Genomic DNA, 16,631 nt, shown 5'->3' on the forward strand with positions numbered 1-16,631 from the left:
AAACTTGATCCAGGAATAAAACTGGTTGAGGACAAAGGACTGAAAAATAAGCTTGAGTATTTGTTCTGGTCAGAATGGTCTGAGTTTGGATTGTGTTTTTTTTTTTTTTTAAAAGACAAACCCTGGACTGGAGGCATGTTCTGTTTCGGAGATTGGGCTTGCCTTTTTACCAAATATTCCCTGCTTTCATAGGGCAGCATGAGCCTGCTGTATTTTTGTAAGCTGTTTCTTTGAGAAGATGTGAGTTTCTGCCTACTGTGCTCTTTCCTTAGTTCAGCTAATATGGCTAGAATTCAATGATTTCTCAAGCAGACGTGGGTCAATTTACCTTGAGTTTAATGACTTGTAAACGAGTTATTTTTGTTTAAAAATGTATTATGTTTCCAGTCTACCACAGTTCAGTTTTGCTCGGTAGGATGTCAGGGGTACAGGGGATCAAATGCTGTGGTGTTACCGGGTGGCTTTTTCAAAGGCTTTGCAATGATATCAAAGCCATGAAGGCAGACTACTGTGAAGCACATGTTCCTTAAAGATATTTGAGACACATGGCACTGTGTGAAAGTCTGTCCTAATGGGGAGCTACAGTAGTGAAGAAAACTTCTCCCAAAGCTCGTGAAAGTACAAGTAAATTAGCTATATTTTAGTGCAATTATACCATTTTTTTTGCGAATTCCTGCATAACAGACATAAGTCTTCTATTTAATTTAGTGGTGATGCAGTATTGCGATTTCAATGGTTACGCAGTGAAATATTCTCTGCAACAAGATGGGTAGCTGACCGCTTACAACATGAAGTACATATGCTTTCTAAGTACGGAGCATTAAGCAGGAGTGTTGTGGGGGGGAAAAGGAACTGCTGTAGCCAGGAGCAGGTTTTTAAAAGTTGTATTGATACAGCTCTTAAATTTGCCTTGGGCCAGCATAGGGCTGTTTGCTGTTGAGATCGTGTATATGTAGCTACATTCCTCAGTTAAATCATGGATTAAGTGTTAATTATCAAGGACACTAATTTTCTTTTGTCATCTTTTTAAGTCTATGGTCAGAGCTTTCTGTTATATACTGCTCTTATAATAATTTAAATCATGCAATACTGAGATCAAATTAACTTCAGGCAAGCTTCCTGTAATTGGTGTATTTAAAATGGAATCACTGTATGTGTTTAATGAAGGTTGGTCATGTTTATGGTTGGAGTAGTAGCATCACTTACTATGATTTCCCTGACTACTTATTTAAAGGACCTCCTCGTTATAAAAGTTCCTTATAACTTTGACAGACTTAATTATTAGAGCAAAATTAGTTTGTTTTAACTGTATATTCTGGAGAGTTTCAAGAGTTTCACCAAGTTTAATCAAGAACAAGGTGAAGGGAAATCATGTAACACCTGACAATTTTTTTAGAGAAGCAGTGTCTTTATACCTTTTAGTAGAATATAAAAATGAAAGCAGCATTCTTCTACTGTTACTTTGCATATAGATAGTTAGAACGTGCACTTGATCAGGTTTTCTCCTTTTAGTTAGGAGCTTCTGCTTGCTTCTGCTAGTGGCTGATGGTCCTTGGGGCTGTCCTCAAACATGTTTTAGATGTTCAGCATCCTCCTGATCGCACGGAATGAAAAGTTTCTTTACCTCAATTAGACTAAGAACAGCTCACTTCTGCAGAGTGCTAAGCATCATTCAGTTGAGAACTACAAGACTGAAACTCTGTAAAATAAATAATAGTTGGGCTATGCCACAAATGAGTGAAGAGGACATGAAGTTGTTTCTTCCTCACGTTCTATACTTTCTTTGACTTGAGTCTGAACGGCAGCGATAAAGAAGGAATGTAACTCAAGTGTGGCGGTGTTGCAGCAGGAAAAGGCACAAACTTATTCATAGAATTTGAAGCTGAAGAGAAAATGCAGAGATGAGACAGAAAGAAAACTGACAGTTGGGAGATGAAGATTGAGCACAGGCTGGGATGGGATCAAGATGGAAATTGAAGAGCAGGAAGGGAGAGTGGGATAGTCTGGAAAGAAACTGGGAACATTAGTTTGCTTGGGCAGAAATAGGAGGGTTTGACCATCTGACAGATGGCTCCAGAGAAATTTTGGAACAAGGAGCCAGGGCAGGTGTTGAACAGCCTGTAATTGAGAAAACAGGGAAGGAAGCTGAATCAGGAGGTAAGTCAGCTGCAAACTTGCTAAGATGGCATATCAGGTCAGAGGAAGAACTGGAGAAGCTGGGCTGCGCTGAGCAGGCTGAAGTGAAGCCTGGATCTAGCTGGATGGAGCTGTGTGTGGGAAGAGGGGTCTCGAGTTCTTGGTGACAGATGGCAGTCGTACCAGGTCTGCTGGACGAGGGTGTGCAGCAGCCACTCTTGTCAGGAGTGACCCAAGAAGTCAGAGCAATGGTTCTGAAACTTTCAGCCCTGTTTGAGTTCTGTGAACATCAGTCTTAAGCAGCCTGGTTGCTTCGACACCCAACGTGTTTTGATAAATATGAAATGACAAACATTTGATAAGGCTAACATTTTTGAGCTGTAACTTTGCATCAGTTTTGCAAACTGTTTGCCTTCACAGTGTGTGTTAATACTGTATAGCGTTGACTAAACTAGTCAATAAACTGCCACCAATACTCTCCTTCTACAGTACTTGTGTCATTTAGTGCAGCACGTGGTGGTCAGTTCTTCAGTGCTTATGCTTACATCAAGATGTGACTCTTATGTCTCACACGCTACTGAAATCCTATTGTGAAGCTGGAATTTACTTCTTTAGAGGTAGTACTTACGATAAATATTTTTGACTGATCTTCAAAATATGCCTATTATCAAAGAAACTCCCATTCCAGACTGAGAGTAAAGATGCTTCTGTGTATCCTTCCTACAATTTCTGTCGGAAGATTGAGGATATGCAGTAATTTTCATTGGCTGTTTTTGAGATGTTGAGAACTAGATTAGAATAATATTTTTTTCCCCTGATTATCTGGCTCCTTATGTTTGAAGTAGTTTTCACCAAATAGAATGTTTGTAAAACTTCCATTAATAAGCACAAAGAAGCTGAATTACCATCATGTCTTATTTGTGACAGTCTCACATTACTGAACAAACTTAGAAAGATTCTGTTGAGAGTGAACATATACAAATAATAACTAATATTTTCATAGTGGGATCTGAACTCTTTTCCATAGTACTTTTTCCTTAAATTTTACAGGTTTTACCCGTGACCCTCTTGTTGAGAACTTCAGGCGGTGACTAGTCAAAACCTATGTGCGATTGCAAAATGTTGGTTCGTTTGCCTTTTAAGAATATGAGCTACCTCTTCATTTCTGGAAATGGTTATTTCATCATTTTTCTTTCCACAGAATCTGAAGAAGACACGGCCCATATTGTTGAGACAAATGAGACAGATGATAAAGCACCAAGTCCTGAGCAGCTAAATGATAAGCTAGCTGAAGAAGTTGAAAAAGAAGAAGCAGAAAACATTTCAACGACTGAAGACTCTATTTCGGAGTCTATTCCAGCTGAACCAAGCGAAGAATTTTTAATGAAAGCAGAATAAAGTACTTCAAGTGCCTTCTGTAGCTAGATTTTTAGCTTTGTTCATGCCTGTTGTTACTATTCAGGTGAGCTTTTTTTTTTAATGGTACAACTTAAAAAATCTCGCTTGAGCTCAAACTGCCTCAACTGCCACAGTATGTCAAAGCTATGTGTAAAAGTGGGTCTTGTAAATTAAGCATGTGTCTTTAAATAAGTTAACTCACAGAATGTATAGTTGGTTGAAGTCTAACAGTTGTAGCCATAGTTCGGTTTGCATATTTAAAAACTTAAGTATAGCTTTGCTAAGGGTGACCTATAATTTGACATCTCTTTAGCTGTCACACGTAAGAGCAATTACTGGCAGCGACTGACCTAGTAAGTGTGATCTAGTGACCTAAACATACTTTTTAATGCTTCCCTGTTAAAATTAAGTACATTTTAAATACACAGATGTTTACAAGCTAAAGTGTCATCTGACATTTGACTTAAGCATATGGAAGTGTCATTACAGTGTTGTTAATGTTATTCATTGTCTAACTTTTTGACAGAATTCAGTTAAATGGCACTCAGATAAATGGCATCTCCTTTGGTATTTGCATTGCAGGTGAACCGGAGACACGTACATACAAAACTGTTTTGTGTTTACATAAAATATAGAAAGTCTCTGCACTTGATTGTACTTGAATACAAAGCACTATTTATACCTGTACAATAATGACAAGATATAAGTGAATTTTGTGCCTTTGTGTATTTTGTTAAAGGAAAATAAAGACCTCTAGCAGCAATATTTGCTTTGTGATTCCTAAAACTGAAGTGAATTCCTGTTCTGCTGTATGCAGCTATCCTACAGTTACTTTGTGGAAGTTCAGAAGGAATGTGACACCTTAAAAGGAGCGTGTCTGTATGTAGCTAAGGTGGCTTTGACAGACTAGAAGTAGATCCCTGATCAATAGGGGAAGTGCACGTGCGTTTGCCAAAAGGCTTTTCCTAACTGTGTTAAAGTCTGTTGATCTTATTTATTGTTAAAATTACAATTAATTTTTGCTGCTGGATTACTGAAATTTTACTTTTTTTATTGTATACCTTTTCAAGTAAAGGACGCTTGTTATACATTTCCTGTTAAATATAACAGTTGGGAACCTGGACTAGAATTTTTCTGGTGCCTGGAAGTGAGGTACCTAAATCAATAAGATTTTTTTAGAAATAAAAGCTGACCACGTGTAACTTGGTTGATTTAGTAGTAGTTCTGATAAAAGTTTTATCATGTGTGGTGTTCTCTGTGTACCTCACTGTACGGAGGGAAGGAGAAACTTGAAAAACAATTTTTATCCATTGTTTTGTTCCCAAGGTGAACTGGTTTTACGGTGTAAAGGTGGCAAAAAGCTAAATCTTAGTAGCTCAAAAGCCCTCCAGAAGAAAAGCGTGTTGCTAAACAAGACCTTAGTAGCCATGTCTTTGAGACATAGTCATTACGTGAACAGTGATGATTAATTTTATTTTCCAAATATATGCTTTATTTTCCAGTTCTTTGGGGTTGGTTTAGAAGCTCAACCCTTATATCAGTCAGAATAAGTTTAGTCTGTATTTAGATAAATGAGGAAATGTTTTTCTGGTTCACTAACTAAATTGCAATTCGTATTTTAATTAATAGTCTTAATAGACAAAATATGGGCATGTGATTAAAGGAGTACTTTTAAGTGTTTGGTTTTATTTATATAAACAAAGGTGACTATCTTGTGTGTGACTATCTTAGTTGGGAATACAAAGAAAACAGTCCCTTCTCCAAACATGTCTTACAGTACGAGGAAAGTAGAGGGTGCAAAGTGATAGGAGGAGAATGCATTGTTTAATATTTTAAGAGAATGTATTTTATATTCCAGAACCTCTTTAAAATAGAAATAGTTTTTCCTGCAAGGTGACAAAACTCATTCATTATTTTGTAAGACATTCAGATGTTAATTTCTGCATTGCATTTTTTACATGGCAAATTTGTCTGTTTAAAGCCTGATTTCTTTGGAGGAAAAAAAAATCACAGACTACGTCAGTAATTCAGCACAGTAGGTTGTTGGATGTACTTACATTATAAGCACTAAAAAAAAGTAAACTTTGATGTTATGATCCCTCATATGGGATATGAAAGCATGAATTGCTGTCACTTCAGAAGTTAAGATTAGTCTAGGCCCATGTATTATTTCCTGCTAAAAATTTGTATCTTAAGTGTCAGGCTTTTTGTAGAGTAATTTGAGGTCCTTCCCATAACAAGCAACCACTGAGCTGAAATGCATATAGCATTTACTGAACTGACTGAGAAAATAATTGGTTGATATTGGAGCTATACATCAAAGTTTTTCTTTTTTTTTTCATTAGCCTGGGAGATGTCTGTTTTCAGATGTCCTGCTGAATGTTTCAGATGCTTCTTAGGTTTTTGGGAATCTCTTTTGTGTTTTTTTTTCTGTGTTTTTGGGTTGGGGTTTTTTTGTTTTTTTTGAAAAATGAGGCTCAGTATCTGGTATGGCGTGGGGGGGACAGAACGTGTTATTTCTCCCAACATTCTTAAATGTGACATTAGCAACTTGCCACAGGAGTGATTGATACTTTCTGTTTAATATGTCACTGAAGGATCAAGTAGAGACTGTCAACCTGATGTGGAAATAAATACTTGTTAAAATGCAAAAACCTGGCTTTATGAGACCTAAGACTATCTAGAATTTTTGAGGAGGGGAAGAATAAGTGAGTTTTAAGCGCGTAACAGAGTTAAGTGAGTTTTAAGCGCGTAACAGAGTTAAGTGAGTTTTAAGCGCGTAACAGAGTTAAGTGAGTTTTAAGCGCGTAACAGAGTTAAGTGAGTTTTAAGCGCGTAACAGAGTTAAGTGAGTTTTAAGCGCGTAACAGAGTTAAGTGAGTTTTAAGCGCGTAACAGAGTTTTCATGAAAGACTTTTGTATTAAAAGTGTGTCTAAGCAGTTGTTCCCACTATTTATTTCAGAAGGCTCGAAAAAGATGTTAAGGATGTCCTGGTAGTTTGGTCTAGGAAAGATCTACTTTTACCTTTCTCATTTATCAGGGTTTAAAAGCAGCTATAGTGAGTGAGGGTAGAGGGTTAATTTAATCTGTAAGTGAATTCAGGCTCAGGGAGATCCATATGACTGTGAGCTTTCCTCAATTTACAGTAAGCATTCATGTGTTACTCCTGCCAAGTTGTGTGCCCCAGTCCTGATACGTATATGAGAAGAGGATTCAGTTTCTGCGGCAGTTGCTTCTTGGCTTCTGTCTGCTGCAAGTGTGGCGATAGTAAAAGACGCCTGTCCAACAGGAATTGGATCGAAATCCAAAAATAGCCCTCAGTGAACAGCAGCAGCCACACTTAGTCATGTCTTTCTAACACCAAAAAACTTGGAAGTAGGACTACGTAGAGCAAAAAGGTACAGCAGTCGTCAGTCTGCAGTTGGATTAAATATCACTGACTCTCAAAAGATGAGGAGGTGGAAGAAAGTAGGAGTGAAAAATATAAGAAATGCCATAGTTCCATGTTTTAGTGTCTTCTGACTTCCTAGTATGTACTTGAATCTTACTTTTTTCAGAAGTACTTAAAAGCTGGGTCCTGTGAAGATCTCACTTCCGAGAGACGTTACGCAAGTCCCTCTTCCTGTGGTCTGGGTGAAAAGCAAAATTGAGTGGGGTAGTAAAGTAATACTCGGCAAGCTTGTTGGTGCCATGTTTTATTGCTTCTGAAATATTGTGAGTAATTGCAGAGATCTCCTTTTATTCAAAAGCAGTTTATATATTAGGGAGGAATTACCTGGGCTATGTAAAATCTGGCATGAAAGACAAATGAGTGTTCTGGTTCAAAATAAATTGAAGTGAGCCAGTTGGTCAAATTTAAGTTTTACTAAAAAGCCTGTAGAACAGGGAAATGAGGGAATGTTACTGCAAATTCTAATACTTATTCTAAAGGAGAACACAATTGATTACCCTTGGACGTTTTGACGGAAATAGATCATTTAGTGGAATCTTGGGATGGAGATAGTTTTGTCTCAAGAAAGCCGTTCAGCCTGCACGCAGGAAAAGCAGAAGAAGCTCTCAAGGAAAGGCAAATGAAGATGATGCAGAAGCTGACAATTTATGGACTGATCTAGAGGTTATCAAGAGCATATAACTAGGGGAGTGCATGGTTGCCTTCAAGTCAAGAGCGAGAAGGTTGAACCCCATGTGGAGCATGAGTAGAAGCCAATGGAAGTATTTAAATAAAAAAAAATGAGTGAAACAGATTGGGAGGGAGGGAGAGTGTTTTGTCTGTCAGAACAAGATCTTAAGAGATAAAGAAGGTAAGCGCCTGAAAAGATTTTTCAGGAAATGTAGTTAGGGTTTGGCCGTTACTACATGGCAGTACATACCCCGGGCTAATATATCATGTTCTGATGTCAGAAATAATAAGGATGCATTTCACAATGAATCATATTGAAGAAACTTGTTTGCTTTTTAGGATTAGTTCCAGAATAAGTACATGACAATAACTTGGTAGAATAAGACTGTCTAGCTATTACTGGAGATGATGGTAGCCAAGTTGCTCTTATCCTGTTTGTTTAAACATTAAAACTTAGAAATTCTTTTCTACTTCTAGGATTAGTGAAACTGTAGCAGTAATTATTTTTTTATAACCTTATTAACCTTCAAAGGTTAAGAGAAACACTTCTCTGGTGCATGGTTCTGAACTTCATGTTTGTGCACTTGTGATCTGTGGTGATGGACAAGTGAGTAGGCGAGAGGGAACTGTTCATTATTCAATAGTTAGGTCTGCTATTAAGAACTTTGAAGGTCTTAATCTTCCTAAAGTCTGAACATACTCAGTACAAGAGTACTGGGTGTAAAGGAAGTTCTAAATAAGCTGCTTCTGGAGTGAGGTTTTGTTAGGTCTTCCTTACCCCATGGTCAGTCTTCCCCATTGTGGAATGGCCCCTCTGCGAATTGTTTCACGATAACAACAACCTCGAAGATTCATTTTGCATCTTTGTTGGCAAAGAGAACTGAGTGTTGTCAAGCAAAATGTTTAGCCCTCATTTCTTTCCATGTCTTGCATGTTGTTTTGTGGGTTTTTTTTGCCTAATATCTCAAAGATGTTCTTTCCTGTCCAATCGCATGGTTAAAAGTTAGTGCCTCAGATCTCAGCATCTCGTGTTTCAGTTACTGTCTTGAACTGATAAATGCAAACCTGTGCGGATTTCTGGTGTAGTGAGCCTCTCAAGTTTCACATATATGTTTGTAGTATATAGGAGACTGTATAGAAGACACATCCCTAATACAACCTAATTTAAAAAAAGGCTACAGGTCATCAAGTGCATAAACACTAGGAGGAAAGTATGTTTTCCATGAATAAACTCAGACTGGAAGTTTGAAAGTTCCTAATAATTTGGACCAATAACCTTGCAGGAGGCATTAGGTTTAAAACAGGGTTTGAGAACGAGAGGGCAATAGGAAATTACTCTGTAACCAATGGAGTTCTTTCCAGTGGTGTCCACCTTTCCTCTTTACGCTTAAGAATGTATTAAATGGCAGGTTCTGTGTGATAGTTCATGGGAGAGATTTTTGGCCGTTGTCAGAAAGTTTGGATTCCCTGAAAGCGTATGTAAAACTTACTGATCTGTGGCAGTGCTCCTCTCTTCCAGTGTGTGGTCTTTGGGTGGAGTTCACAGGTGTCAAGTTTGTAGAGGGTGAAGGAGGTGAGGAATTGCAACCAACTCTTCTAATGCAAATGTTCCTATGGGGCTGGTTGGCATGGGGCTGTTGGCTTCCAGGTCTTGGTGCCTAGTAATGCACCACAACTTCTGTCAGAGCACAAACTGTAAACTTCCATCAGAAGTGTGCCATACTTGAGATTGTAGTAGCCTGAAATTAAGTGCAATTTATGCTCTGGATTCTGTCTCTTTGGAGGAAAAGTGTGGCATCCTGAGCAGGTGGGAATTTCTTAGCACCTGGTTTTTACCACAGGTTTGTTTACACAACAAATAGAATAAGTTACAGTAGTGTCTAACAGTAGGAACTGCTGCCCTCCAGCATTTAAAAAAAAATAATAGTTGTCCCTTAAGATCCTGAGCCTCAAGGAATTTGACTTCTCTCCACCATTGCTTTTGATTTGTGAACCTCTCTGGGGTCCTGTCAGGTCACATTCAATCTTGTCTCTGCAAGAATAAGACCTAGAGAGGTGTATGATAGGCAGGATAGAGCGAAGGGTTTTAAAATGAAACGTATTGATTATACAATAATTTGCTCCCAAACCATGGGGTTTTGAGATTAAAGCAAACACTCCGAAGACTCGTGATAGATCATCTAGCTTGGCAACAGTGCAAAAACCTAAGGCATTGAATCATAATATAACCCTCGCAAGGTTGCATAAAATCAATTTGATTGTGACTTAATTTTTGCGTAGGAGGGAGGGAGGGTCCTGACCGATTCTTATAAAAACTGGTTATTCCTCGCTGTGGGAACAAACCTACTCCAGGGGCTGCTCCTGTACCTACCTAGTGCCGTGCTGCTGGGATCCCCAGTAAACAACTACTAATGTTTTTCAGGAGGGCTTCATAAGCCTTCACCACCGTGAAATCATGTATTCTCCTTTTATTGTGTGACAGGAATAATTTGCGAAAGGGAGATTGCAACTGCCAGAGAAATACGTGCAACAAAATCCTGAAATTATCAGATATAGGAGAAAACAAGGGGTGCAAATACTGGAGATCTGGCAATTTTGGGCATTCCGTTTGTAAATTCAAATTCATCTCTAAATTCGTAACTTATATTGAAATAATAATTCTTTCTCTCTTTCTCTCTCCATTTTTGCTGCCTAAATGAAAATAGAGATGCTGGATTTGTAGAAAACTCAAGCAACAAAGACCTTCTCGCTCTCCTGAAATGGTCTGCTCTCTAATTCCTTGCATCACCTCAAGGAGTTCTGCTCAGTTGATGAAACTTAATTTTTGACCTGTTCAGCACACAAAGAAAAACGTTTTTCAAAAACGCCGAGAAAATGCATTTTTAAGAAAACTCTTTTAAATGCGGTTTTGAAAGAAATCTGAAAGTTGTTATTTCTTGAGGAATGTTTGTACTTCTATCTTGTATGTTTTGTATATTGAGCTGTTATTTAAACAGGAAATCCTGTATATTTATAGCTTAAATTCTTATTATTGTGATACCTCTGTTTTTGCTGTAGTAAGGGGAATGTGTGTTTATGTACTATAAACAGTATCTTTAATCAGAAGTGTCATTTTAATCCTAGTTGTGGCCTAGACCAGTAGTTACATCACCTGCAGTTGAAACTCCATTAAAATCAATGGGAAAGATGTTAATTAGCGGGAATTCTTGGGGTCTGGTAGACTTCGTGAAACGTCTGTCTCAGCTTTTCTGCTTGTAAAAGAGAAAATATTTAAACTCCTGCTCCCGTTTTTAAATTTGGTATTTTTAAAGGAAATTCTAAAGATTATGAAATTAACTGGTATAGCTTGTTGTTTGAACGTGTGCCGCCTTTGCTGTGTATGTAATTTCTTTGAGGAAAAACCTGGTTCTGAAAAAGCTACTGAAGATTCGTCTGATCTGGATTATGATGATGGCTGGGGTAAGAGGCTGCCCTTTGCGTAGCAGTGATTTATGGTTTTAAGGTGATAATTCTGTTTAGTAGTGCATCCGGTGCTGGCTATACTCAAATCAATTTGGATTTCGTAGATTATTATTTTTTTTTTTTAAGGCTCTCATATGTTACCAAAACAAGGATGAGGGTGCCCCAGCTTCTTCAGTGCAGCCCCCGCCCCCGAGTTGGACTGGCATATGTAGGAAAAGAAAGTGGTTCAAGGTTGAGTAGGTTCTTCTGATAAGACCCATTTATCTGTGCTACAACCAATTGTGAGAACTCCTGGCTCATGCCACGAGCAGCCAGTGACCCACCATGGAAGGGTGGGCTGGCATACGACTGCAAAATTCTGTGTGCACAGGGAAAGCCTGCCTTGTGACTCAATATTTAAAAAAAAAAATTGTGTGGCAACTTCAGAGGGGACTGAAGAACTGTGAAGATGCTGATTCCATAGGCGCATACATTTCAGGGTGGGTATTACAAGTTTTATTCTATCTAAATGGTGATTTATGTCCTTATTCCTGCATTATTGTCCACAAGGTACTGCCCTGTGTCACAGGCCTGTATTACCTGATTTTTTCAGACTGTTTCATTTTCATTAGTGCGGCTGCTGTAGCTTGTGATCAGCGTACTGCACCTCATTGATAATCTAAGAGAGTATTAGAGGCGCAGAAGTGACACCTAACCCCGTCAGTCTGGCTTGATTGACCCTGCAGCTTCCGAAACATGGGTTCATTTTTATTTTATTTTTTTTTTTAAAAAACCCAAGTTAGCCCCACATCCATTTTCACACACGTTCCGGGCAGTTTAAAGGTTGGTCGGAATCGAATATTGCTCTTTCAAATTTGATAATGTATGAGTACAGAACTGTGACCTTTGATACGTAGTAATACATCAACATGACACGAGCAGTAAGTGCCGCAATTACCTTTACTACACTTGAGATTGTGTTTTAGTCCTCATCTTGTAAGCAATTATTTCAGGGGAAAAAAAAAAAGGATGCCTCTAAGTTAAATATATTTTGCAAATAGTGTAAATGCAGAAATTAATCTTTGGGGACTTTTTGATTTACAGGTGAATGGTTTCAAATGAATCTTGGCTTTTAAATTAACGTTGGTTCAGTGGTAGAAAGGAGTCTTGCGCCACTGGCTTCTTTTACGATACTTTTTTCTGGGAGAGTTTCTTTAACCCTTTTTGTTGTGTTCTAATGTAATCTTAACTTTCATATTCTGGTTTATGGCTAAAGCCTGATCCTGCGAGCAGGTGACGTGTCACTGCGTTCGTGTTGCTCCCGTGATAATATCTGTCAGAGTTAGTGACATGCATGATAGTAACGCAAGTTTACATGCTTTTAAGTGCTGTTCAGAACATACGAGAGTATCTCAGACCTGCACCACGTACTGATTTAAAAGGCTGTTTTAGCTGCTCCGGTGATGTTTCATCTTTTTCCTGAGCCCATCCAAGATACATTTGGTTTAGTTTCCAAGCTTTCTTCCTCACCTGTTGTTATAAATTATTCGGGTAATGATAGCGCGCAACCACTACCTGGTAGGCGCGATAAAAACACAAATCAATACTCCTTGCCAGAGAGCAGAAAGCCTTGAGAGGACTGATAGCGGCTTCTGTTCCGCGGACTAAAAATCAGAATAAAATTACTGTGTCATTCTGAGCAAGCAATTTGAGTAACCGTTGAATGGTGACTTTCTCTCAATGCCGTCTGTCATGACCAAAACTCGAAGGAATAACTTGAAGCAGAACTTCTTGTTCTTCTGACATATCTGCTTCCTCAGCGGCCGGGCGCTGAGCAGTGTCGGCGTGCTGGGGTTAGGCACTGAACTTTAATTCAGGAGCTGGGAAAATGCTCATTTGGTTTTATGTTGAGGTCGAAATCAACACCTTTTGGAATGGTTTTCTTTAAGCTGCCCAAAAATGGAACGCCTAGACCCTGGTGAATGGGACCTTGGTGGAGGAGGCGGCCGACCCGGGTGGCTGATGTGGGATGGGGACTGGATGGAGCCTGTCTCTCCCAGATCCGAGCAGAATGGCGAGCGCTTTCTCCAGAGCGGGTTTCTTCTGTCCAACTCCTGGCTGTGGAAATTGCTCGTTGGCTGTACATACACATTGGTCATAAATTGCTAATTAAAGCTTCAGCAAAATGGACGAGTGTCTCTAACAGAGTTTCTCACTGCTTTTCTAGCAACGGTTAGAAAATTCTTGACTTTCTGTGGTGCCGTTTGTTCTCTGGGAGGAGGAAAAGCGAAACAAATGCATTAGATCATCACATTAATTGCTCCTCGTCAAGCTCGCGGGTACACAGACTGTTTTGCAGAGCCACAAGGAAGGCGCTGCCCGGGGGAAATTGCGCAAACGTTTCTGTGCTGTTGCTTTCAACCTGTGCCTGCAAAGGCACTTGGGCCCTTATCTATTTCAAAATAATAATAATAAAAAAAATCAGCAAAAAACAAAACTTCACGCTTTTGCATGCTTTTATTAAATTTTAAATGTTAATAGTAGTAACTTATTTTGGAAAAAACACCCAACCCCCCTTTGTGCAGCATTTTCCATAAAAAAAAAAGTAAATATTGTGTATATGGCAATCTTGAGTCTATGCCGCTGACTTTAGCGGATGAGGGTGGTTACAACAGCTCAGTGTGGAAGTTTGTTTTTCGTCTGGGGCTCCGTTTGTAGGAAGTTCCTTATGGTGAAAGGATGCCCTTGTGCAGGTGGGTGGCTCCATGGGTAGAGAAGTGCATTTGTTACTTGGCTACAACGGCAACCACCGCGTCAGTATTTGTTGATTGTTGTTTGCTCATGCTGAATTTATTACTTCTGGTGACAACTTAGGCATCTTTAGTTCTCTGTATTGTATATTATTAACTATTTTTATTTATTTTTTTTTAAAGAACTGGCAACACTTGTATTCCCCAACAGTAGAATCCCTTTTATAGTGTCTGGAAAACATTTCCTTTCTCTCATATTTTAGAGAAGTGAGTGAAGGTAATATTTTTTTTTTTTCCCCTACTACATTCCTACTACAGCAATGTGACTAGAATTATTTATTTCTCAAAAATGCTTAGATTTTTGTCTGTTTCAGCTATTTGGCTACATCTGTGTGTTGCTGGGGCTTTTTTAAAGAGATGGTGAATGACAGCCTGGTGTTGCAGAATGTATCTTCTTTTTAAAGAAAGAAAATTTTTTTCTTCAAACTTGCCGGTTTGCAATGGTGAAATCCTCCTGGATGGAGTCCGTTGGATTATTGAACAAATAGCGAGCAGCTGAAATTTAGGGACACTTAATGGAAAGTACTCAACTAAGACTGCGTGCAACTTACTGTGATTACTCCTGGTATACTATAATGTGGCATTATGTTCATCTAGTCATGGAGTTTGATTTATTTGATTTTAGAAATCTCAGATTGTGTTATGAGTAAGTGTAATGATTCCGAGAGCTGGAATATTGTTAGCCATTGTGAACAGTACTGAAGGAGTCTCAGGATGTATAATGTGATAGATGCAATTTTGTTTGAATTTTTTTTTTTGCCAAGGCCAATTTAATTTTGATTTATTTGCCTCATTAACCCAAGGATTCAGAAAATTGAATGCCACCTGAGTGAGGTATTATTAACACTAGTGAAATATCTTCAAAATCGCTTCATGCTTATAAATTGGTCTTTTGAAAGCTTTTTAAAGGCATAATGATACTGTAGTGAAAATGTACAGCATCATTTAAAAATTGCAAAATGCTTATTTGATTTCTGAAATAAGACTTGGTCACCTGACTTAAATGTATACTGATCTATTATTTATGCTTTGAAAATAGAGCTGATAAAAAGCATAAGTGTTCTTGATATTATATTTTGTCATATCTAGCTAAAAAGATTGAAATCCAGAGAAACAATTTTCTGAAGAAATGAAATAGTATGCCCTCCTGAACCCCTGGGGAAAATAGCCTCTCTGTTTGCTCAGAATATGAAGCAGTAAAACAGTATAAGTAAAACAGACAGCCCATGTCACATTCCTATTTGTACAGTCTGGAATGATGTTTTAAAAACATTTTCTAGTTATTTTTGATAAATAAACGGTGCAAATAACATCTGCAAACCAACCCTGCTGATGTAAGATTTTTTTTCAGATCAGATTTGTTTCTCAGTGAAAGTCAGAAAATTGCTTTGCAAAACTAAAGTTGGATAACTCCCAAAAATATGCATAACAAATGTGCAAGAATATATCTTGCTCTCTTTTTTGCCTCCCCTCCGAGAAGCTAATGCTGATTCTTCATTATCTTTGCTTCCGGGCTCAGAAGCTAGCTTGATAAAATTATCAAACATCAAAAAAGCTCAGTTGCTAAACACAGACGTGTTTATAAGGTGTTAAATAGCTGAACGCTCACGTTGGTAGTGGGGAATCTGGCTGCCCTTTCGGAACAGTATATCCTGGTTAAAGCCTTGAGATTTCCCTCAGAGCCACTGAAAGCTAAGCTTAAGGGTTATAAGAGCCTTCCACAGGTGACGCACCCAAGGTCGGGGGTCTAAAGGACGTGAGCGTGCTGCCTGGCTCTTGCTTTCCGCAGGTTCTGCCGAAGGCTGTGGCACGCTGAGGATGAAGGGAGGTTCCTCCAAGTCTTGTGGCTTCCAGAAGCTCACTCTTTAGAGCGGCGTCAGCATCCTGGCGCTGATTTCCTTCACTGACTGGAAGATGGAAGAAAATTCCCTGGGCCAGCAGGGTTGAGAAATCCGCTGTCACAGCTCTACAAATGCCCCGTTGCCCAAGACCGGACGAGGAAGCGGGGGTCTGTACATCTCCCAGAACACCGCTTGTCGAGGGAGTGGGCTTCCAGCTGCGTTTGAGGAATGTATGTCGTCGAGGCGCTCTTGCTGTGCTTTGGACTTCTCTGCGGAGTTGGTTAAAACCGACTTTAAATGGTATTTTTGTAAGGGTTTGCAGTCAATGGACTCCATTGCAGTCAATGGACTCCATCTCGGGCTGAATTCTGTGATACTCCCACAGAGTACAAGATGCATGTATTTTGTAAATATCTATGGGTTTAATAGTGACTAAAAAAAAGTGTGTGTTTTTATTTTTCGGCCTTTATAAAAATATTGATTTAATAAACTCTTCCCTCTGAGCATATACAACACCGGAATATTAGCTGGTATCTTATTTTAATACCTGAACAAAAAAAAAAGGGGTTTATTACATTAATAGCACTTAATTGAGTGGGTCTCTCTTTGTTGAATGAAAAAAGTCTTGGGTAGGGAGTTTTGTCAGGGTCAGGGCTAGAATTCTAGAAAAGTTAATTTTTGTGTTATGGTTGCGTGTGTTCGCTGTCGTATATAGTGATGGTGGTGATAACGGAGAACGTGGCACTGAATAATCTGAATGGATGCTTCTGTACAGAAAATATAAGAAGGAATGAATGTGGTAGTGTTAAGTCCTAAAAAATTCAAGCGTTACTAATCCACCCAAGACTCATTTCAGGTTTCTCTTTGGCAAAAGGCTCAAGTGC

General features: G+C 38.8%; 1 protein-coding gene across 16 annotated transcripts in view; it reads left to right on the plus strand.

Moving 5' to 3' along the window:
* Positions 1–12,107, plus strand: part of LNPK (lunapark, ER junction formation factor) — a 52,089-nt gene extending 39,982 nt beyond the window's left edge. For 6 of the 16 annotated variants that reach the window (XR_012588278.1, XR_012588272.1, XR_012588276.1 and 3 more), the window contains 2 exons: positions 3,338–3,598; positions 4,117–4,295. Coding sequence is in view for 5 of the 16 variants with exons in the window: in XM_074594315.1 (XP_074450416.1) it covers positions 3,338–3,534 (197 nt within the window). In the remaining 11 variants the exon portion in view is untranslated. Of the gene's footprint in view, positions 1–3,337; positions 4,735–10,360 lie in introns of those variants that run through there. The other 10 variants (XM_074594315.1, XM_074594313.1, XM_074594312.1 and 7 more) reach the window with 3 other exon arrangements.
* The last annotated feature ends 4,524 nt before the right edge of the window (positions 12,108–16,631 follow it).

This window comes from Larus michahellis, chromosome 7 (assembly GCF_964199755.1).
Source record: "Larus michahellis chromosome 7, bLarMic1.1, whole genome shotgun sequence".
Taxonomy (NCBI): domain Eukaryota; kingdom Metazoa; phylum Chordata; class Aves; order Charadriiformes; family Laridae; genus Larus; species Larus michahellis.